This window comes from Arvicola amphibius, chromosome 17 (genome assembly GCF_903992535.2).
Source record: "Arvicola amphibius chromosome 17, mArvAmp1.2, whole genome shotgun sequence".
NCBI lineage: Eukaryota > Metazoa > Chordata > Mammalia > Rodentia > Cricetidae > Arvicola > Arvicola amphibius.
In genome coordinates this window covers 3,978,148-4,001,278 of record NC_052063.2, presented here as the reverse complement: position 1 = coordinate 4,001,278, position 23,131 = coordinate 3,978,148, and the positions used below count along the sequence as shown (strand labels likewise).

General features: G+C 42.1%; 1 protein-coding gene across 1 annotated transcript in view; it reads right to left on the bottom strand.

Annotated features, from left to right (window-relative positions):
* Positions 1-11,142: 11,142 nt before the first annotated feature.
* The window catches only part of C17H12orf42 (chromosome 17 C12orf42 homolog), an 88,381-nt gene continuing 76,392 nt past the window's right edge, over positions 11,143-23,131 (bottom strand). The window contains exons 4-5 of the mRNA XM_042054260.1: positions 15,159-15,509; positions 11,143-11,579 (exon numbers count right to left, since the gene is read on the bottom strand). Coding sequence (XP_041910194.1) covers positions 11,143-11,579; positions 15,159-15,509 — 788 coding nt within the window. The remainder of the gene's footprint in view (positions 11,580-15,158; positions 15,510-23,131) is intronic.

Below are 23,131 nucleotides of genomic sequence, written 5' to 3'. Positions count from 1 at the left end.
CCCAGAGACAAAAGGTAGTCAGGATAATTTGAAGTTTAGAAAAGCTGACTAGAAACAAGCCAAGATAAGGCCGGGCATTCATAACTAAGAACAAGCCTCCATGTGGGATTTATTTGGGAGCAGGAGGGACCCTCAAAAAGCCAAAAGAATAAAACATCACATAATATAACAGTAACAAAATTATAGTTATGAAGTAGTAACAAAAAGTTATGGCTGGAGGCCACCCCAGTTTGAAGAACTGTATTAAAGGGTCATAGCAATAGAAAAGTTGAGAACTTATGTGAACCAAAACATGGTCCTTTCTGTTATATTCATTAGAATGCAGTTTCTGGTCACTTAAAAATCAAGATTCTTAAATGTTATAGTGACTATTATGAATTCTTCACAAGAGCTACAGAGATGGCCCAGAGGTTAAGAGCACTGGCTGCTCTTCTACTAGGAAGGAATTTGATTCCCAGCACCCACAGAAGAACTTACAGCCGTCTGTGACTGTATTATGTACCCTGTCCCAGGGTAGCCCATGCCTTTTCCTGGCCTCCATGGGCACCAGGCTCACATGTGATGCACAAACATACATGCAGGTAAAACTAAGCCACGAGAGGCCCAGGCAGTGGGGTCACACACCTTAATCCCAGGATTTGGGAGGCAGAAGCAGGTGGATCTCTGTCAGTTCAAGGGCACCTTGGGCTACACAAGATCTATGCAGAAACAGATCCATGTGGTAGTAGCTCAGACGTGTAATCCCAGTCCTGGGGAGTCACCTGTGTTTAGTCCCAGCACTAGAAAGGAATATAAACCAGGATGAGACAGGAACTCTTTCTCTTTCAGTCTGAGGATTTCATAGAGGTAAGAGCTCTCTAGCGGCTTGGCTGCTTTGCTTTTCTGATCTTCATGTTGAACCCCAATATCTGCCTCTGGGTTTTTATTATTCATGCTACACCAGCCAGGGCTCACAGCAACATATTCTTCTTGTCCTTTGTTGTCTTCAGACCCTTTGAATACATCTATTTTTTCCTGTTATTCTTTCTAGCACACACCCTAAGGCATAGGGTGACATCCTGGTTCACCAGCCTGCTCCCTTGACACACTCCTGCTGCCCAGAGAATGTTTTCTACAAGGCTGCATAATTGGCAGAGCCCGGGAGCAGCTTGCCTTTTCTCAGCTCTAGAACTCAGAGAGAGGAAGTGACCTGAGACAACGATCAGAACCAAAACAAACTGTGGTTTCTGAAAAGATCCTTCTAATTAGCAAGATTGGGGAAACAGCATGGATACTTGCTGGCCATGTGCAGGAAGACACCGCCTCGGTGAGGCTGAAGAGAGAAAAGTACTTGGAAGGACCAAATCCTGCCAAAGATGTGTGACAGAAGCCACATTCTGTGAATGTTGTTCCCCTCCCCAGTGCACCCAATAGAACTTTCCAGAAGAACATCAAATGAAAGAACCGGTCTTCCTACATTGCTCAGATTGCTAAACTACTATCGATAGAAGCTGTGTGAGTTTTATTTGCCTTCTGTCTGGAACCAGAGGAACCAGATGCTTCATTAGCAAGCACCATCCCCTCACAATAATGTTCATGCTGAGGTCAAAGTGATGGGAAAGGAAGGTTGATGGGCAAGCATACCCACTCACCAATCATCCACCTTCAGGAGGCTGTTTGGGATGCTAAGGGGCATGATGAGGTGACTGGCAGGCACCCCCAGCCTGCCACAGGTAAGAGAGCTGTTGATATCCCATTAATGCAAATAGATTAATGCAGCTTCTCTACCTACAAGGAAATAGAGATGGAAGTAATTTCTAGACCCACACATTGCTACTCCAGATGAAACAGGGGTCTCCCCCATCACAGAAGACAACAAATATCGGACAAACCCAGACATCACAAACTCAGACATCGTGAGATGCTAACCTCAAAGCCTAGTAAAATGTTGGAAATTCTAAACTTTTCCCTTCCCCCCCCAGCACCTCAGGGTTGGTGGGGTAGGGGTGAGGGATGGGGAGGTGAGGTCAACCTGTCACTCAAGTGAAAGCCTTTGTTACATAGCTTCTTCTGGAAACCCAGCCCTAGGTAGGAAGCCTGAGAGCCACAGCCCAGCGATTTAATCACCACTCACCCCCTCCCCTGTCTCAGTGCAGCACAGGACCCTCGAGCCAGCCTTCTGCTCCCCGATGGCCAAATACCGAAAATAATTTTCTTTGAGACGACTTTGTTCCACCTAATTTGTGAGTAAAATTTCCAAAGGGCGGCCGTGAAAGGCCCAAGATAATGAGGAAGTCTTCAAATTCAGGGGACCTGATGGGGTCTGCTCTCCAAGCTACCACACACCATTAATCAACTGTTACTAGGCAGACTCCTGAAGCCCCAGTAGAGGTCACCGATCACATGACCCACAATGCCCCCCAGCTTGTACCACAGTACATGTATGTGTCTTTGTAACTCAGGAGAAGTCATAATTGACATTGCTGCGTTTTTGTGGTTTTTTTTTTTTTTTGTTATTGTTGTTTTTCCTTCTAATCAGCCCTTAAGTTTGTGGAGCTTTCTGAATAGGACAGAGTGGAAGCCTAAAGACAGAACAGAGGTTTGGGGAGGGTATGGAGGCTGTCACCAAGAAAACAGGACAAGTTGAGGATGTACCTCTCAGAAAGCTAACTGGACACCAACAGAAATTACTACCCCATCTAGTTCAACGTATCCTCATTTTGAAAATGGGATCTTTTTTACACTTAGTTTGCATAAAATATTCAAATTTAGTCTTCTTTTTCAATGTGATCCACAGGTAGTTTATTATTCCCCGCCCCACACAAATTTTGTCTTTTCAGATTCCCTACAAATCAGAGATTCATTTGTCAGGCTCATAAAAGGTCCTGCCCCTCCTTGACTTGGCTCCCTTTAACAGTAAGCTCTCAAGGGCAGACAACTAGGTGTCCTGACATCTCGTGCTATTTTCTTCCATAAACCCCCAATCCCAATTCCCTATCAGTTCATTCTTCTGCAGACTTTAGAAATTCTGTAGTACTAAGGAAAAGCAGAAAATACAGCCCCAAAGAGGAACAGCATCACCTGCCGGACAACCAGAGCTGTTTTTACTTATTTTACTGTATAAATACAACCCCTGAGCTTATCCTGACAAGTCCTTTTTTGTCCTTGGGACAGTGTGTGGGGCAACAACCACATTTAGTAGAACTATGCAAACCGCCAACCAGAAAAATTAATTATCAGTGTTACAGATTTATTGTTGCATTGCCTCAGACATGAACCAGAACTTCCCTGTTATCCGTAGGTACCAGGGAGGCCCCAGTTCTAGTTCCTAAAGAGCAGCCCTCTAGGCTTTCACGTTAGAAACTTGCTGACATTTATAGCAATGCAGAAAACCTCTGTGTAGATCAAACTGATTTAAATCAAAATGAAGAAGGTTTCATCTAGAATCTCTGTGTAGAATCTCCTCTAAGTAACATCAGCATTTCTTAATTTCTACCAATCAGAAAGCACATTAGGTAAAATGCTTATTGATCTGGACCAGCACAAAAGTTATCAAATGTATTTTAACTAGCGAATTCCATAATTAGGAACTTAACATCCTAAGTGTGAAGAATACAAAACAATGATATATAAAATGTATTTACCACAGTATATTGTGATGGAGAAGAAATGAGTTTATAGAACAATAGTTATAGTATGAGTTCTTTTTATAAAAATAGCTGTGTGTGGATACGTCAAGGAAGATATTGGTATGGATATGTTCTGATATGCAAATGATGGTGACTCGGCCATAAGCAAGTTTTGCCTTTTTCATAGCTTCAGGTATTTTCTTTTTCTTCTACTTCATTTTTTTTTAAAAGATAATGAGGAGACCATGAAAGAAATTATTTCCATTTTTTTAAAAAAGGAGATTGGAAGGGATGGGGGCGTGTGCCCTGCACTAATGCCAGCCCCGCCATCTGGGTTGGTGACACGCGTGCAAAGGGCCTAAAGAGAGAGGTGGAGGAAAGGCACGAAGGAAGAAGGCTTCCACCACACTAAGTGAAAAGCCAACAATACGCATATCAGCATCCTAAGATGGACCATTCTGCTGGGAAAAGCCAAGACAAAAGGATCATTGCGCACAACAGTTCAAAGAATATTGTACCTGTCAAAACGTCCGTCATCCTCTATAGAAGCGCTCCCTTCCAAGAGAGAAAAGGGAAACTTTAGAAAAGTCACTCAAGAACAACAGCTTGCTTGTCTCCTTCCTCTTGCCAACCCCTCCCCCCCATCTGAAAGCTATTGAGATCCTTGTTAAAGATTGCCTGGAAGGAGCAGACAATAGGAAGGTCTCTTTCATTGTCAAGGACAGTTACACTTTGAAGATGAAGCTCAAAAGAGGTTAAAATGGGTCAACAAGCAATTGTTGAGTCTATGCAAGGACATGTGACGAGGACATTGTTAAAGTCTCACACAACACACACACATATCTTGGTCTCAAAGAATTCAACTTTAACCTGGAGGTGTGGGAGGGAGGGAACTAGCATGCAGTGTTGATTTCTGATTTCACCCTGAAGGAGAATTAAGGGGCAGGGCATCAGTTAACTGACGGTTTAGGGACAGCTTTGGCTATTCCAAACACCCAGATACACGCTGTGTTGAGAAAAGTGCAAGTAAGGGAAAAATGAGAAAACACAGACTTTTGAAAACATGTAAGAAATGGTTGCTATGTGTAAACATTTATATTGTCAAGATTTATGTTTTTGAGCCAGACACAGTGGTAATTTTGGCATGTGGGAGGTTGAGGCGGTGGGATGGCCACACATCCAAGGTCATTAAGGGCTACACAACACAGTGAGTTTCAGGCCAGCCTGAACTACAGTAAGACTATGTCTCTAAAAACTGTATTTTCGGGATGTGCTTGAGGAAACGTAAATAATATTTCATCAAATGGTTTATAAGTATCTGGAGGAGAATTCACTTGAATAGTAACAATTATTTTTGTGCAATTTCTAGAAAACATAGAGACCTGACGGCAGCTGACACAGGGAGAAACAGAGTGGCCGGTGTGAGTCGAACTGAAGGCGTGTGGTCTGGCTCTGCCATGTACCTCACACGTGACTTTGGACCTGTAACCTGACTTCTTTATTTTCAGTTTCTTCCAGTGTGCAGAGGGGCGGGGCGGAGCAGGGGAGGGGGGTGGAATCCGGACCTTCAAAATGAACTTCTCTCAAACGAAAACCAAAATGACTGAATTTTCAAGTTAGTGAACTAATTTATCACACCTATGTGCTTCTCTTTACAGTCTCATGTGGCCACCTGCCTCAGGAACTTTCTTTTCAGCCGTGAAAATAAGTGAGAATTGCTGGAGAGATGGCTCGGAGGTTAAGCACATTGGCTGCTTCTTCCAGAGAACCTGGTTTCAATTCCTAGCACCTGCATGGCAGCTCGCAACCATCTTTAGCTCCAGCTCCAGTGGATCAGACACCCGCTTCTGACTCTGAGCACCAGGCACACCTCCGATGCACAGATAGACATGCAGGCAAACACCCATACACATAAAAACATTTTAAGGGTTATAAAGAAAAATGTAAGCCCCGGAGGGAGCAGCGGCGTTACAATGAAGGAATTAGAAGTGATTGGCACAGCTTAAGGGCCTGATCTATGGCTATCAGAATTATTTTCATGAGTTTATAAAACATTTTGAAAAGAATACTGAAAACAAATATCATTGTAGTCTGGCTGGCTGAAATTGGCGCTTTAATTACAATAAATTCACCTTAACATTTTAAAATTCGAGTTCATTCCCTAACATCGAAAGACAGTTCACCTCTAAGTAATCCAGGTAAGGTTCACAACAAAATGCATGTTTTCCTCTTTGTTGAGGAGTTTTCCATTTAAGCACTTATGACTTTAAGCTTCAAGCGTTAGCAGTTGAGTGTAGAGACATGAGATTGCTAGGCCATTCCTTCCAAAGGACATTCACAGCTGAATCTGTTCTTATGTTTTCAGTAATGTGGATTAAACCCATGGCTAGCTTCACTCTCTTTTGTTTTATTTTTTTGCTTTTGTTTTGTTTGTTTTGTTTTGTTTTTTTGTGTGACAGGGTTTCCTTTGTAGCTTTGGAGCCTGTCCTGGAACTAGCTCTTGTAGACCAAGCTGGCCTCGAACTCACAGAGATTCACCTGTCTCTCCCCGGAGTGCTGGAATTAAAGGTGTGCGCCGCCACCACCCGGCAAGCTTCATTCTTTAAAGACATATTTGGAATATTTACCAAAGACTACCTATCCTATGCCTACATTTACTTTTAAAGATGACTTGCTTTGGTTATCAATTTTCAAAGTTGTAAACAAATGTATCTTCCCACAGGACACCGGCTCCTTCCTTCTTCCCCTCTCCCATGTGTCAACACGTGTATTTATAGATCTTTGGGTAGGATGTCATTTCATTTTTAAAAAGTTAACCACGCCCTATTCTTGCTCAGGAGTGAATTTACAAAGCATCCAATGAGCTCTAAGCTTCAGGTTCCTTCCTCTGAAATGTTACCCTTACTCTTGCATTCTTTTCCTTAGAGGTGTCTATTCCAAAATACACCTCTATGTGCACAAACATTGGTGGGCCCCTATTATGCCCATAAACTATGCCTCAAGTCATGGTGGCTCATCTGTTTTGTTTAACGCTATACAGCAGGGTTCAAGGTGATACTGCCAACAAAATATATTGAGATATCTTCATCAAAATCCATGACTGAGATAAACAGGCTGTTTGGTTTGCTTCATAACTGACAGGTGAACTTTAAACTTTTGAAGAAGTAAGATTTCGAGACAGTTTCTAAAAGACTATTAACCTGAATGCAATTGAGTTATTACACATGACTCGTTATCAAGGCTTACTTGGCCAAAGTGGATTTTCACTGCTATATTAAGAATAAATAAATAATTAGCACATAATAGGTATTCAATTAATCTTATAGAATGAATGAAAGAACTAATTCTCATACTTGGTTTCTAGCTTGTCAAGGGGAAGGATTGTTTCTCTTTTAATCAAAATTAACAGAGCAGTCCCTAGAACATGATGAGAATGATCAGCATTGATTGGATCGACTCAGTTCTCACAGCTCTTACCAGGACTCTTTAAAATGGTTAAGTGTCCAATCAGGATTTCACTAGCTCTTCAGGGTGTACCCCAAGTTCCTAAGTTTCAAAATCAGATTTCAAGGAGTGAAAATACAGGTTGGGGGATGGGCTTAACCCTGGAGCAAAAAGGAAGCTGGAATATGTCAAAGAGTGAACGATGAGGATCATATTTCACAAAAGACCTCAGACTGAAAAAGGGATGGCACACGTCTTAAGAATTCTGAAGGAGTCCTAATTTCTTTCCCTGACAACAACCTCTTTTTCAGCCCTTCATTACTTCAAATCTTCAACATACATTTGTAGTTACAAATAACATTGCCTTAGGGCTGAAGAGATGGCTCCACAGTTAAGAGCGCTGGCTGTTCTTCCAGAGAACCCAGGTTCAATTCTCAGGATACCCATTGGTAGTTAACGCCTGTGTGTGACTCCAGTTCCCCGTGATCCAGTGCTCTTTTCTGGCCTCTGCACCCGCTGCGTGCAGTGCACAGACATATGTGCCGGCCACACACCCATACACATCAAATAAAAACAAAGTTTTAAGAATGGCCTTGTTCTTTCTCATCTGTGTGAAACCTCAGTCTTTTATAGAGAGGTAGCTAAGAGATCGCACCTGAAGATGGCCAACTGTCATTCTTCAAGCTGAACTTTTCTAAACTGAAGGTTCAGCCAGACGTGACTACCTATATTGCCGGCCCACAGTTATCCGTGCCTTCTCTCCACTATAAGCTCAGGAGAGGATTTGGGCGAAATTCCTTTATTTACCTCACCTATGGAGAAATAGCATGGTCTGTAACTTTAACTGTAGATGCTGGGAGGATGGACACACACCCCACCCAAGCAAATATACTAGTTTAGTAATAAATATAGGATAGAATTTTATATTATCATTTTGAAATTATTTTATTTCATTATTATATATATGTATATAGTTATTATCATTAGACATTAATCTTCTTTATCTGTGAAATGGAGACAATAAGAAACTACTTCATAAAGTTTATAAAGTCATTGTAAGAAGCAAATAAATTATTAGAGAATATCAAGTACTTAGAACAGCCTCAATAGGTAATAGACATTAACTCTACAATTTCTTTTTAAATTATTTCTTTCATATGTTACAAAAAGATTCCTGATTTCTGAACATCCTTCGTCAAAGTCTCTCTCAAACACCCCTTCCTCTAATGTACCAGACTTCAATGTTCATCAAGATCATACTTCCAAATGTAGTTTTCAGTTAATTATTTTTCCACAAAGTAGAAATTCTATGTTGTTTATGGGACACTTATAGCGTGCGGTAATAAGTGCACTGTAAATGAAATCACAGGTCCCTGCAGAAAGAAGAACAAGCTGTAATTCTGAGCCTATAAGAGAATTTTCCATAGTATATGAGACCTTATTCCTATGTTCCCTGCCTGGGTTGTGCATGAATACATATCATGCATTTTCTGACACTGAATTCTGAATGTACAATCCAGCACTGTTTTTCCAAAACAACGGGAAATAGCTCACTGCACTGATCTTTGTGTCTAAGTTCCGAGCCCGTCTCAGCGCAGAAGCTCCTGTCTGTGGTCGTCTGGGCGAGAAGTCCCTTCTCATCCATCCCTACGTATGTTCTGGGTTGGACCAACTAAGTTTTCTCCTGAATGCATGTATTCAAAGACAGAGGAAATGGCCAGAGACATCTCCTTCACTATTCGTGTAAAAAATGGATTCTTGAAGGATTTCTTGGCAGTCTCTGATTCTTGCCCTAGTGATTTGAAAGAAACCCTTACCTTAAATCTTACCAGCTATACACGGAGTTGGTATGCTTAGAGCGATAATATCTAAAATGCTGTTTCACATGTATTCCACAGAACACTAGCATTACCAGATATTAATATATACTATTTTAAAAGTGCAAGTGCATGCTAGGCCTGGTGGGGCATGCCTTTAATACTAGTACTTGGGAGGCAGAGGCAGGAGGAGCTCTGTGACTTTAAGGTCAGCCTGGTCTACATAGTGAGTTCCAGGACAGTCAAGGCTATGTAAAGAAACCCTGTCTCAAAACAACATACATGTACACATTTCCAAGGGTCTCTGATAAATGGATACATGAGTCTTTATTGTGAAATTTATCTAAGGCCCAGCACATTAGTGTGGTCCCCTGAGAGGATCACAGTGAGCCACCCTCAGAGAGTTGGCTACAATCTCTCAATGTCATGCCACAACTTTCTAGTCCTGGCATCCCAGGGACTGGATTTGGGAAGCTACTTCCAACTGCAATCCACACATATTAGCATCATTTGCCTGTATCTCTTTTCTCCATCTGAACAGAACTGCCTTTTATCCATTGAATTTTCAGATAAATTCACTTATTTGCACCTCAGTAAGGAGAGAGTCTCTCTACCACATCAAGTCCAGTTTCTGTTTCAGCATCAGTTATTATGAACTTTAGTTGACTGTTTTTTTAATCTCCTTGGGCAATGTTATGCTTTGATAACATTGTGCTATCTCATAACTTAATCCCATGTTAAAATACACACTGCTCTCCAGTCAAAGGGCATGAGGTTGAACTTGTAGTTGTCACATGAACTTTTATGATCTGATGCCCAGGATGCTGTCTGCATGCTCTCTCATAATAAACCATGCTAATAACAGATAATAAGACAAGCATCGCAACGTAAAAATCATAATCGGAAAAGCTTTAGAGTTTGGGTATACCACTATTTTCTGAAGCTTCTTACTCGGCAGAAATACACTTTTTACAGATTGAATACTTTTCAGGCGTCTAAACCTATTCTTAAATGTCATGCAGTTTTCTTAGACCACCGCTGCACTCCTGTTGAAACTCTGAGACCCGTAGTGCTGGAGAGATGGTCAGCAGTTAGGAGCACAGGCTGCCCTTGCAGAGGACCTGAGTTCAATTCCCACAGGGTGGTGTACAACCCCAGAAATCCCAGTTCCAAGGTATCCCATGTTCTCTTCCAACCTCCATGGATAACAGGCACACATGTGATGCACATACATACATGCAGGCAAATACTCATACACATAAATTTAAAACAAATCTTAAAATATAAACTCTGAGTCTTGAACATGAGGTTCATGACTCAAATGTAGGCATACTTTTACCTGCATATAGGCACACATTGAGCCAAAGGGAAACTATGAATGCAGCTAATCTTTCTAATCTCTGTGCATCTAATTTCCCAAGGCCCGCCCTGAGGGGACACTGCAAGTCTGTGGACAGATACTGATCACACTGGTTCCTATTTCTCCATGAACATTGAAAGGAACAAATGTCATCCCATCAAATCACCGATAAAGCTATCAAACACTATATAGTGTTGAGCGTAGGCATGTAAGTCTGGTAAGTTACCCTCAAAGCATTTTAAATGTGTTATTTAGAATGACCAGTTTGATAGTCCATTCCCTGAGTTGCCAGACTTTTCTATCGCAAATGAGAAACTTTGGAATTGTCTCCTTTAAAAAAAAAATTAAGCTTACTTCCAAGGGTTTCAAAGCCTCCAGCTAGGATCTGGCTTCAGGTTTCTGACACAAAATCCTTCACATAGCCTGAAGAATTTCCCTGGGCATTTCTGCTGTAATCAAATTTCATGTTTTAACTATTAAATTACAGGCATTCAATTATGTTTTCCAAATGTCTACATAGACATCCTGAAGGCCCTTAGAAACTATCCTTAGCCCTAAGCCAAAGCTGGCAAATGAAACCTTTTACCTGTAACAGCAAAACAAAGGCCCAACCTACGATCCCAGCAGGCCGTGCTGCCAAGTGGCACACGGTGCACCCAATTCTCATTGTGCAGCGTGGATTCTTTGTAACAGTGGGAGACACTGCAGAACAAAAATACCATTACAAATGCTTCAAAAAGAACATTTTTGGCCGCGACAGAGACTTTTGACATTATTTATTAGGTTCAAAAATGCTTCACAAAGCCTAACAATGGTTCTGTGGAAACCAGTCCATCTGAGGCCCTTTCTGTTGTTCTGGGCAGGCATTGATTGGAAGATGGGCAGCGCTCGCAGAACAATTCCTTCTCAGCGGTCAGTGTAAGTGAGCAGTGGCTACCGGCCTGGAAAGTGTCTGTGAACAAGCCGTATGGAAGCGCCGGGGTGGGCGTGGGGCTGCTGAGGAGCAAACCTTCATTAACTTCTTGGGAAACAAATGGGTAGAAGATCCCACGAGCAGAGGCAGGGGCTCCTTAGCTGCACGGCCACGGAAGGCGCTAGCTGCCTTTGACCTACGTTCTGTAGGGTGATGAGGCTGCTTGGGAGTTATCACGGGTGTTATGGCGGCCAAGCCTCTTCCTAATGCACTTCCACATATGCTTAGGGAATCTGTGTTTGTCCAGAAGCCCGAGCATGACACTTTATCCTGCTGTCCAGATTCCGGGGAAGTCCTACAACTGATCTGCACGGAAGGGTAGTTCTGGTTGACACTTCTGCAGAGGCCAATGGCGGTGAAAGGTCTCGACACAGGGCCTGGAAGGCAAAGCAGAGTGGTAGTCGAACTCCAGCCTGGACATGGAACACAGGACAGCAGCTGGGATGGAGAGAGAAAAGGAAATTCCCTGGTCACCCCGTCACACAATCCAAATGCTGGCTATTCCTTTGCTGGTCCTAGGAGGAGGCTCCCGAGTACAAAAAACGGTTTCAAAGGAGCCTGTCCAAACCTTCGGAGGGAAAGGGAGGGGCTTTGGGACTAAAGCCGGGCACCAGCTTTTAATTCCAGGAAGTTTGTAAAGAGAAAGTTATTGAATCGTGTTCGATATGCTAGAAAGGGCCAACGGCCTGCTCAGGCTGACCGCTGATGATCTGTAAAGCAAATCCAAAAGTTAGTTACGCCATGGATTTTCTTAGAATTTTTTTTCTTTTTTTTTCTTTCTTTTTTTTTTTTTTTTTTTTTTGGTTTTTCAAGACAGGGTTTCTCTGCAGCTTTTTTAGAGCCTGTCCTGGACCTAGCTCTTGTAGACCAGGCTGGCCTCGAACTCACAGAGATCCGCCTGCCTCTGCCTCCCGAGTGCTGGGATTAAAGGCGTGCACCACCACCGCCCGGCTCTTAGAATTTTTAAAACCAGCTGAAATGCAAAAAGTATATAGCTCCCGAAGCTAAGCCTACCCAACATACACTCCCGCTGATATTAATATCCAGTTTAATTTCTATTCTTTCCCCACGGTTGCAATTCTACCTACATTTTATGCATACAGTCTTACATTTTTGAGAAATCCTACACATTGGCCCACACACATTAGAGGTCTGTCCCGTCAGTAATAAATTAAGATAATTTACACACTTGAAATCCTTTCCTGCCACTCTCTAATGGGCTTCTTAGTCACGGGGAAATTCCCAAAACCTTTCAAACAGCCACAGAATTCTTTCCCAAGCACAGCATCATCCTAACACTAGGCGTCAAACAGCCGATGTGTTTCTAAGGAGTTAAACTGAATTCCCACCACATTGCTCTGTGCCTAGTAGGTACTGAGTATCTTCCGCTGTGCACTCAATATACCTGTCAAACAAACCAAACAAGAACTGTTTAGGGAACCTGGCTGATCCAAAGTACGAGTTATTCCTGGACACAAAAACGGAACACTGCCAAATGTCTGAGTGAGTGAAAGCTTCCAAAATTCTCATAACACCTAGCAATGTGGACTTCCAGCCCTTGTATATGCGTCACTTAATTATGGTCCCATCTTCAGAGCATGAAGAATCTGGTGAAATTCTGGAATTTAGCACAATCGGACATGACCTAGGCAGAACATGCTAGCCTATCTCTTTCGCTGAAAGACGGGCAATTCTTTCCTTTGGGGTACCGCTGCAATCACCATGGCACATTTGACCAGCAACAAGTAGACAGTGTGGCCTGGCAAAATCCGGGCCGTCAGGGTCCCAACCCTGAAACACCAGCTGTCCTAAGCGTCTTTGCTCTCACTGGGAACACGGAGCTTTTGCTGTCTATGTCACGTGATTGCTGATGAAAATCAATGTGTTCATTCGATTATGCGTTGGCTCACCAGTGAGAAGCTGGTAGGTGCCCAACAGCATTTGAGACATTAGGGGCACAGAAGAGAATAAGGTGAGCATCTTCTCTGCCCCTACACAACCTATGGTCTCTTTGTGGGGGCCGGAGGGGGAAAGGAGAAGGGAGCCGACTCAGGAATAAGAAATAAGTAAGCTTAGAAGTCTTAATGATAAATCCTTAGAGACAAATAGAGCAAGAAAGGAGATTAGGGAAGACCAAGTGTGTCATACTTAACTAAAGACGTGAATATGGAGAAACAAACTGGTTAAATGTCTGAGGGAAGACGACAACAAAGTGTTCAAAGTCGAGAACTTAGAAAGTGCTTCAGGCCAAAGAACCATCATTGCCCCTGTTACCTCATCAGCCAAGGATGCTATGACCTGGAGTCAGGGTTGCAGGTTTGAATCCTGACATCAACCCTACAGTAACAGAACCCCAACAGGCCTCCAATTGTGCTTCCAAATGATGAGAAAGCAACGTTTTCTATCTCTGTGGAAAGATCAAATGGATGAGAGCTGAAGGCATATGCTCATGTTGGCACATTGCCTTACACAGAGAAAGACTCAAAACTGGAGAGATGGCTCAGTGGATGGACCACTTGCCTCACAAGCATGAAGACCCGAGGTAGATCCCTAGGGCACATGTGGAAATGCCTGCTGTGGGAACAGATGTTTGCAGCCCCAGAGTTGAGTAGGTAGAGATGGGAGGGTCCCTGGGATCCTCTGGCCAGCCAGTCGGGCCTAATTAGGAAAGATGCAGTCCAATGAACGCTGTCTCAAAAGGAGGCAGACTCCTGAGACTGAGCTAGGAGGTTGTCCTCTGATCTCCACACACATATACATGGGGACACACACACACACACACACACACACACATGCACATAAAGTTTTTCAAAGGCGTTAACTGACTAGTATAATCTGCATCCCATCATTAGGTCCAGCATCCTAGAAATAAAAGATTCTCTGACTTGGTGTCTATAGATCAACAGAACCTGTGTTGGCATTTGGAATGAAAACTCTCCACACTGGAAAAAAAAAAAACAACAACTCCATTACAAGAAGGTTCCATAACACCAACCCGATCCTTCTATGTAACATTTCCCACTAATTATCCTTGATTTATGGAGGAAAAGAACAAGCTCAAAAAACACCCATGAAAATGTATCATGGCTACAAAATTGATGTGGGAGAGAGCCAAGACCTGAGCCAGGGTCTTCTGTTCCAAAACCCTTTTTCTTATACTCCATTTAAAATTACTGTGTGTGCACATGTATATGTTCGTGCACGTGTGCCCACCACATCGTGCTGTACACACCTGCATGGGTGAACACAGACATGTGCATCCAACAGTGTGTGTGTGAAGGTCAGCAGACAACTTCACTGGCTGGAGACAGTCTCTCTGTGTGTTTGCTGCCACTCACCACTGCCTACATTGATGAACTTCCAAGGGTTCTCATGGTCCCCCTACGTCTCCTCCTCATTCTTGAAACACTGGGGTTACAGACATGTGCTCATATGCCCAGTTTACATGGATCCTAGAGGTTCAAACAGGTCTTTCAAATACCTTAGCCACTGAACTATTTTCCCATCCTCTGTGCCCTTACTTCTAATCTTTCCTACTAGGACAGCTGAAGTTGAAACATTTAATTATCATACATATTACCCTATCCTATTCATTCACAGCTACTTTATTTGTAAAGTAGGGAGGCTAGCTGTCTAAATGTTACATGTTGGTTTTGTAAAAAGCCATAAAATGCTCACCATGGAGTCTAGCTTAGGATAACAGCTTAACATATATGATGTCACCGCTACTGTTTGGTGCAACACCTAACTGATCAATAACTTGTCATCGATACACACCTGATACCCCCCTCAAATGTAGTGTCAACACATAGCCTAACGTCTCACTGATAAAGCTCTTATGCTTCTAGAATATGGCTCACCATTGATTCAATAATCAGTGGTTTTGTAAAATTGAAGTTAAAACCAGAAAATGACAAATTTAAGACAAGAGAAGTTAGAAACCACATGATACCTACCAGAATCTCCCTTGGAGTTGCCCAAGGGATGGTTCTGAAGTGGTATGCGTCTACCTGCAGCTTCCAGGAAAGTGGTATTCACTGAGTGTGATGGCTTACTATCTGCAGCTGGCTTTTCCACAAATGGGCCGGTCCAGGCCTGCTTAGGTGATCCTCTAAGTCGCTTCTGCCTTCTCTCTTTGTCAGTAGAGAGCAAATCATCTTCATCCATTTCACTGGATGGTGACCAGGAAGGACAGGCTTCTTCATAAACTTCTTCGAAAGAAACTGTGCTCTCAGGAGAGTTGGGGATTAGGCACTGGTGAGTGTAAAGTAGTCCTGTCATTGGACTAGGAGTCCCTTCTATAAATCCTGTAAAAGGGAAAGACGTTAGTTGGAAAGAATCACTTCAAAACCATCGTCTATATTAATGGAAGGAGGCAGGGATTGAGTTATATATGGCTTTGTGTGTGTTTTCTGTTTCAAACCTGAGCAAACACGCATGACCGTGACAGGAACTGGGGTCTCTCTACACGAGAGGGAAAACGGTGGGACGAGTGTGGAGTGTGGAGACAGATGTGAAGGGCTGAGAATCCTGATGTATGTAGCAGATACTGCATGATGCCCTGAACACAGTTGCTGCTGAATCCTTGCAAGAGCCACAGCTAGGTGAAATTATTATCTCCATTTTATAGTAGGAACACTAGATTGCAGTTTATAAGTGCCTCCCACCAAAAATAAAACGCTGTGTTGAAGCTCTGTACACCTGTGCTTGTGATCTCCAATATCTGCACATGTGGCCTTGTTTGGGAAAAAAAGTTTCTAAAAGTATAATTAAAAAATAAGTCATTCTGAATTAGGGTTCATTTTGTTTATCCTCCTTATAAAACTGAGACTCACGAGAGCATGCCTCCTGGAGACACAGGCAAAGGTGAAAGCCAGTGAAGATGGAGACAGGGATTAGGAGCCTAAGTACACAAGGAGCTACTGGAACGAAGAAGCAGATAACCCTTCTCCAGGGCTTTCAGGGGAATCATGCCCAGGCGGACACCTTGATTTGGGACTTCTAGCCTCCAGAATGGAATGCATAAGTTTATGCTTTTCTAAGCCACCCATTTTGTGACCAATTCTTACAATACTCCAAGAAGCCAACACACATTACAACAGGTAGCTGGTCCAAGTTTACATAAATACTAATGAACAGAGTTAGAACTTCAGCCCAGACTCTCAATCCCAAAGAACAAGTCCAGTGGTGAAGACACGTCTTTAGATGCATTAGCAAGGAGAAAAACACATTGCTTAAAGGTGCCTTAGAGGGCTGGGGAGGTGGTCCAGTCAGGAAATAGTTTGCCTTGCAAACATGAGATTTGAGACCCCATTTTATAGACAGACAGACAGACAGACAGACAGACAGACAGACACACACACACACACACACACACACAGGCACATTTGCAATTCTAATGTTGTGGAATCAGAGATAGCTAGCTCTCCAGAGCTAAATAGCCAGTCATCCTAAGCAGCTTGGCTAGTCCCAGAACAAAGAGAGGGTAAATGTGAGAGAGCCTTCAATAGCCAAAAACAGCCATGGACACAGCCAGGGCAGTGCCAACTTTCCCTGCTACAGACAATGGTGGCTTGGGGGAGATAGGGTGAAGGTGGCTTAAAGAGATAGTTAAGAAGCAACTCTGACCTCTTGGCCAAAAGTAATTGGGGAGTCATAAAGAAAAAAAAAAACAGGAAGAGAAGAATAGTCTCTCTAGACAGACAATATAGGGGAGCGTGTGTGTGTGTGTGTGTGTGTGTGTGTGTGTGTATGTGTGTGTGTGTGCGCGCGCGCGCACAATTTTAGGATTATAGTTTGAAAGCAACTGATCTTTTTAGGGATAAGAATTCTTGGAAGGGGCAAGAGAATGGACAAAGCTTATTTTATCTAATTACCAAATTCAATCTTTTTACAATTATGTGTTTTGCATAAATAAAAATTTTGACCTAAGATGTGTTATTCTCATCTCAGAATAGTAGGAGAAATCAGTGAAAGCAGTTCAAGTTGGAGCTCGGTGTGAATCCTGGGTTTTGGCAATTTACAGCTCCGAGGCCTGGGAAATTTCTCTTTAATTTACACATTCTCAGACTCTCATTCATAAAATATGGAGAATTACAACTATCTCTTGAGAAATGACAAAGCACAGACTAGACAGTGTATATAATGTAGAACATAATTGGTGTGTAGAAAATAAATATTAAATACTGACATTATTACATAGTAAAGTCAATGCTTATATGAAAGAATCATTCTTAAATATAAATATGGAAAAGCATACAATGAAAACAACAAAATTTGAAGAAAATAAACTAAAATCCGCAGTTCACATGCTGGAATTTTTATGAATCTTTAATTAGACAAAAATAAAATTTAAAGAGTTAAAAAATAGTTTAGCATTCATAGTGCAGATGTATTTAATGACATGTCTTTTCAGATAGCAGTGACATAAAAGGAGATCTTCAATGGGGGAAGGAGTGTAGAGAAAGAGAAATTTCCAGGGCTTCGAAATCTCCTCAGGTTGAGTGTTATGCAGGCTAATTTTGAGAACTGAAGAGGAACTTGCAAAAAGACATTGAGTCTGTGACAATGTGACCAAATGAATTACATCCTCTAGAAATTATATTCAAGACCTGAACTTCAGTAGCTGTGAATCTGCCCTTAATTGGAAATAGACTCTTTACACATGAGAGTCAAGAAGAGGTCACTGATGTCGTCCTTAATTCAATATGGCTAGTGTCCTTATAAGACGAGAAACGGAGATACAGATATAGAAGAATACCACGGGATGGGAGAGACACAATTAAAGAGGTGTTTCTAATGGTTAAGGAATGGCAATAATTGCTGCCAAACGCTAAACATGCATTGGATAAATTATCCCTCAGAACCTTCAGCAAAGCTTTGACTCTTGATCGCCAAACTAAGAAAATAAAGTCTCTTGGTTTAACCTGCCCAGTCTGTGGTAATTTGCTACAATAGCCACAAAATTATTATATGCATTATAGCCTGTTTTTTGCATATATTATCCTAGAGTATTTACTAATAGAACTATTTCATCTAAAACATTGTGTTCATCTTTTGAAGACATATAAGAGAAAGACCCCAAATATGGTAGTCATGGAATGGGAAGGAGGAAAACTGAATTAGATACCTTGAGTTCTACCATGTAGAAGAGTTGGGCTAACACATCAGGAAATATACTGTGTATATCGAGTATCATGTGGCCAAGAGGATACTGTCCATGCTAACTACCACATTCTGCCAAAGCCACAACCTCGTACACTGAGGGTCAATCATAAAAAATACTCTCTGCTATCCCAGTAAAGTGGGATCAGACACATTTCAACCCTGTTATTGCCAAGAAGAAGTGGAGAATACAGAAAAAAAACAGCCATTTTAAAGAGAACAATATTTTTAAGAATGTAAAACTTTCTGATTTTTAAATGATGGTATCTTGGCCAGGCGGTGGTGGCTCATGCCTTTGATCCCAGCACTCGGGAGGCAGAGGCAGATGGGTTGCTGTGAGTTTGAGGCCAGCCTGGTCTACAAGAGCTAGTTCTAGGACAACTAGGGTGGTTACACAGAGAAACCGTGTCTTGAAAAAACAAACAAACAAACAAAAATCATAGTGATATCTTTTTAGTCTTCTAATTATCTAATTATAATACATATGACACACACTGCTCTCTGAATAAGCACAAACCACTAGTTTCCATTTTTGGCACATAACCAGACCTATGAGTGCCATAACCATTTACTTCCTTCTGTAAATCTTTACCATAGAACATAATTTTATAAATATTCATCCTGAATCAATGGGAATGGAGAAGTACATTTGTAATCTCTGTTCACATGCAAATCTTAGATCTAGATATCTGGCCTACCTCCCTCACATTAACTTGAATGTCTGATTTTCATTTTAGTTGACATATTATTGCATCTTAAACCCTACAATTTGATGTGGCAGACAAAAATTATCTAGCTTTCCAAAATGCAGAGAAACATTTAGGATCTTTCAAACTTGTAGCTTTGGGTTTCTTGGTCCAAAGGAAAAATGAATACACTATAACCATGGTATTCAATGCATTCTTGTTTGGTTGTTCAAATATCGTGAATAGGATATAAGGTCTGAAGCACTTCAAATGCATCCAGTTTTCCTTCCCATCCAAGAAGTTAGGGATCAAGAAAATTTAAATGTTGTCTGAGACTGACCACTTTCAATATCCAACTCTGTGAAAATACTTTGAGAGATTAAATTTTCACACCTTTGCATCAAATATTCCACCCCTTCATATTAGGTATTCCAATGTATACAAGAAGCAATAAAACCACCGTGCATTATTTAAGCATTAAGATGGGTGGTCACTGTGCTAATTTATTTCACTATTTAACCAATATTTTTAAGCATTTGCCACAGATTAGATACTACCCAATAAAAGCAATAACTTGAAGACAAAATTTATCAGTTGATTTATAGTAAAATGAACTTGAGCCTATTAAACCAGATTCTGCTAATTTCACAGATTCTTGAATCTGTTTCCGGTATCTCCTATGATACCACTGACAGGTGACCTGGATTAATAGAACAACCAGTTGCCTTGCCTTGGTCTTAAATAGAGAAAGTGTTCAAAGTTCTTTTACAATCTTCAGTGGCTTTTTTCCTTAATTTTCCTTCCTAGATAATGACAAAATTTAAGTCATATTCCATAGCCTGTGGCATGAAGTCCAGCACTTCTTAGTAGGTCTTAATTACACTTGTCTAGTTCAATGTTTCCCAACTGTACATTAGATAATAAATATTAGACAATAACATATTGGACATTTTTTTAATATGGATCATGTCCTACCACTGGCCAAGCTGGGGAGAGGGACCCAAGTATCTGTGCTGTGAGGCCCCATTGTGGTTTAAAGCATGTCATCAGTGTGGAGAGTCCTTGATCTGTGGAAATTCTATGGGTTTCCAAGGCCATTGTCAGTTTTATTCCGCAAAATAATCATGAACATGAGCTGAAAAGTCAGTACCTCTTTCTCTTCAGGTATCTTCTGCATTCAGACACCTCTCAGATCCAGCATATACACTCCGTATAACTTGACGGTTCCTTTACATCTTGCTTGGTTTCGTATCAACAATCCCACTTGAGCCTCACTAAGCCTCTCTGGCTTATTAATTTTACTAAGAAACTGAGGCTGAGAAAAAAATATTCATTTTGACTGTATCTCTAGCTGAGCCCAAATCAGGAACCCGGTCTCTGAATTTGGGGTGACTTTTGCTTTGCTACTTCATAGTCCATGCTGGTGGGACCTACTCAAGGATACACATGACTGCAGTATCCTGAGCTTGATGAAGTGTCTACGATGAGAGCAGCTAACACATACTGGGCACTGACCACAGGCTTGACCATGCCCTACCATTCAAGTCTTAGCCATAAAAACACAGTCGGAAGTGTGTCTAATACAGAGAAGTAGAAATCCTCATTTTCAAAACGTAGGCTAAAATTGGCAATGAATAAAACTGGCAGAGCCAGGCTCTGCATCGATGCCTTCTTCATATGAGATCCCTCATTCAAAGCACGCTCTCAGACTCCTGGTGTAGGGATGCATAGCTCATCAGTTATAGCTGTGTTTTGGTGGTGGGGCGAGGGTGGTATTGGCGACTTACTGAACGCATTTTACAAAACCAACTTCTTCTTCTCTCTGCACTGCAATGTCATTTTGATAAATCATGATAGATATTTTGGGAGGTGGGGTAAGAACAGGCCTAGAGAGTCTGCAGCTCGCTACTTAGACCACGGTTATAGATTCAGTTTCAATTCAATACAAAGACAAATGTGTTTACTCCTCTCAGCTTCCGTGTGTCTTTGCTTCCCAGGCTTTCTTTCTTCACTCTACTGCATTCCTAACTCTGTCGTGTTTATGCTATGAAAGACGGGCAGAAACACCCAACTAAAACACAGAGGCACTTAACTCCCCTAAACCCATGATATCATTTAGGTGTGACCAAAGACTAAACCTAATTGCTCTTGTTCCCTCGCATCTAAAAATCAAACATTGATCATAAATACACTCTCCATTCTATTAAGGCCATTAAACTACCACCCTCCTGTATTATACCCTTTGAAGGTATTCCTAGACCGTAATGAAGTCTGTTGCCTCCCAGCCACAGGCTGACTCGCATTTGAGCTAATGAGTTTGATGAGTACGGGGGGGGGAGGGGGAGTCAGTGTTTATCAAGCCCTCAGAGATGATGGAGATACCAGGCACTCACAAGCTCTGAGTCTAGCTGTTTGAGTCAAATCTATGTTTTAGCCCTTTCTAGGCCTGACTTAAGTTTTCCCAATCCATGAACTGGAAATTATGTTACCTACCTTGGGTACAGATAAAATAATACCTAGAGCAATGTGAGGCCGTGGGGAGCACATACTTCAGCTGTTCTTACTGTGGTTGGTTAAAACTTCTGTCCTTTCTTAAAGGCTATGGAGTGGACTCAGTCCATTAAGTGACTGCTACTTAAGTGTGAGGGACTGAGCTCCAATCTCCCAGAAGTCAGGTACAGCAGTTGTCCCTGTGAGCACAGTACTGAGAAGGCAGAGATGGGAGGATCCCTGGGGCTTGCTGACACACCAGCATGCCCAATCGGGTGGTATCCAGATTCAGTAAAGACCCTGCCTCAAAAAAAAAAAAATGGTGTAAAGCATAGAGGAAGACCTCTGATGTCAAGCTATCACCTTCGCATGCATGCACAGGCATGTGTATATGCACACATACATACAGGCAAATGAACAGCACACAAATATCACACAAATATCACACACACACACACACACACACACACACACACACACCTTTCTCTTTCTTTCTCTCTTCTTCTCTACGTCTCCTGGAAAAATACAAACCATCCAGAGACTTGTCTTATGCCCTCCTTCATTCAAAAATGTTGGTTAAAAACCTACTCTGTGCCTTACCTTATACATGATCCTGGGTGCAAGAGAATAATATAAATGTCGTCCTTACCCTCATGAAGCGTGATAACTACTGTGTATTACAGGAAAAAGGACAACACTGCCAAACAGTTGTGAATTAGTGAAGAGCATCAAGGAAAAGCCCAAAGGTTGAGAGATTGACCCCTGGGGAGTGACGCGGGGCAGTGACATTTCATCTCAGAAGACCTGAAGTCTGAAAAGGATTTGTTCACTTGAGAAGTAGACAATGCCATGCTGACCATGGAGAGCTACCCCCATGGCTGACAAAGTAAGCTGGAAGGACATGGAGAGGCGTCTAGAGGGTGCATGGCATGTGATTCACAAGGGACTGGGACGTGAGCAGGATGAGTCACAAGTGGCAGACAGGTGGAAGGCTACTGCCAGCCATGCAGGTCAAAGGACATGGGGACCCAGATGGGTGTGGTAGTCTGGGGTAGTTACGAAGAATTTAGCAATCTTTCATCTGGAAGATGGGAGTTATAATAACAAAAAGGTTGGGGAAAGTGAAGGATACAGACTTGTAGCTTCAACTTCATCACGTAAACAGCTTGGAAACTAACTTGCTGATCCACGTAGTGGCTATGACTTTCTTGGAACCCAGCACAGAACTGAGTTTTCAACTTCCACCCCCAAACTCTGGAGGGACAGCTAAATCCAACAGGTCAACCTAGGATTTGCTTGCTTGGTGAAGTTACCGCTGGAGCTGGGAACTGATGGGAACGTTGTAATAGTGAACCTGACCAATCACCGGCAGCTGGTTTGAATGACTTGAGAGTGCAGGCCTGGAGACCTGTTTCAGGTGGGGAAAAAACTCTACCACATTCTCAAGGTGAATTTGTGAGAAGGCTCTTTCCAGAATCATAACAGGGAGATGGATGAACGAGCTCAGCAAAGCACAAGTAGCGTATTCCCCTCAACAAAAGCATGGCAATGCTTTATTCTAGCTGAGGGAAGGAAACTTTCCTATTCTG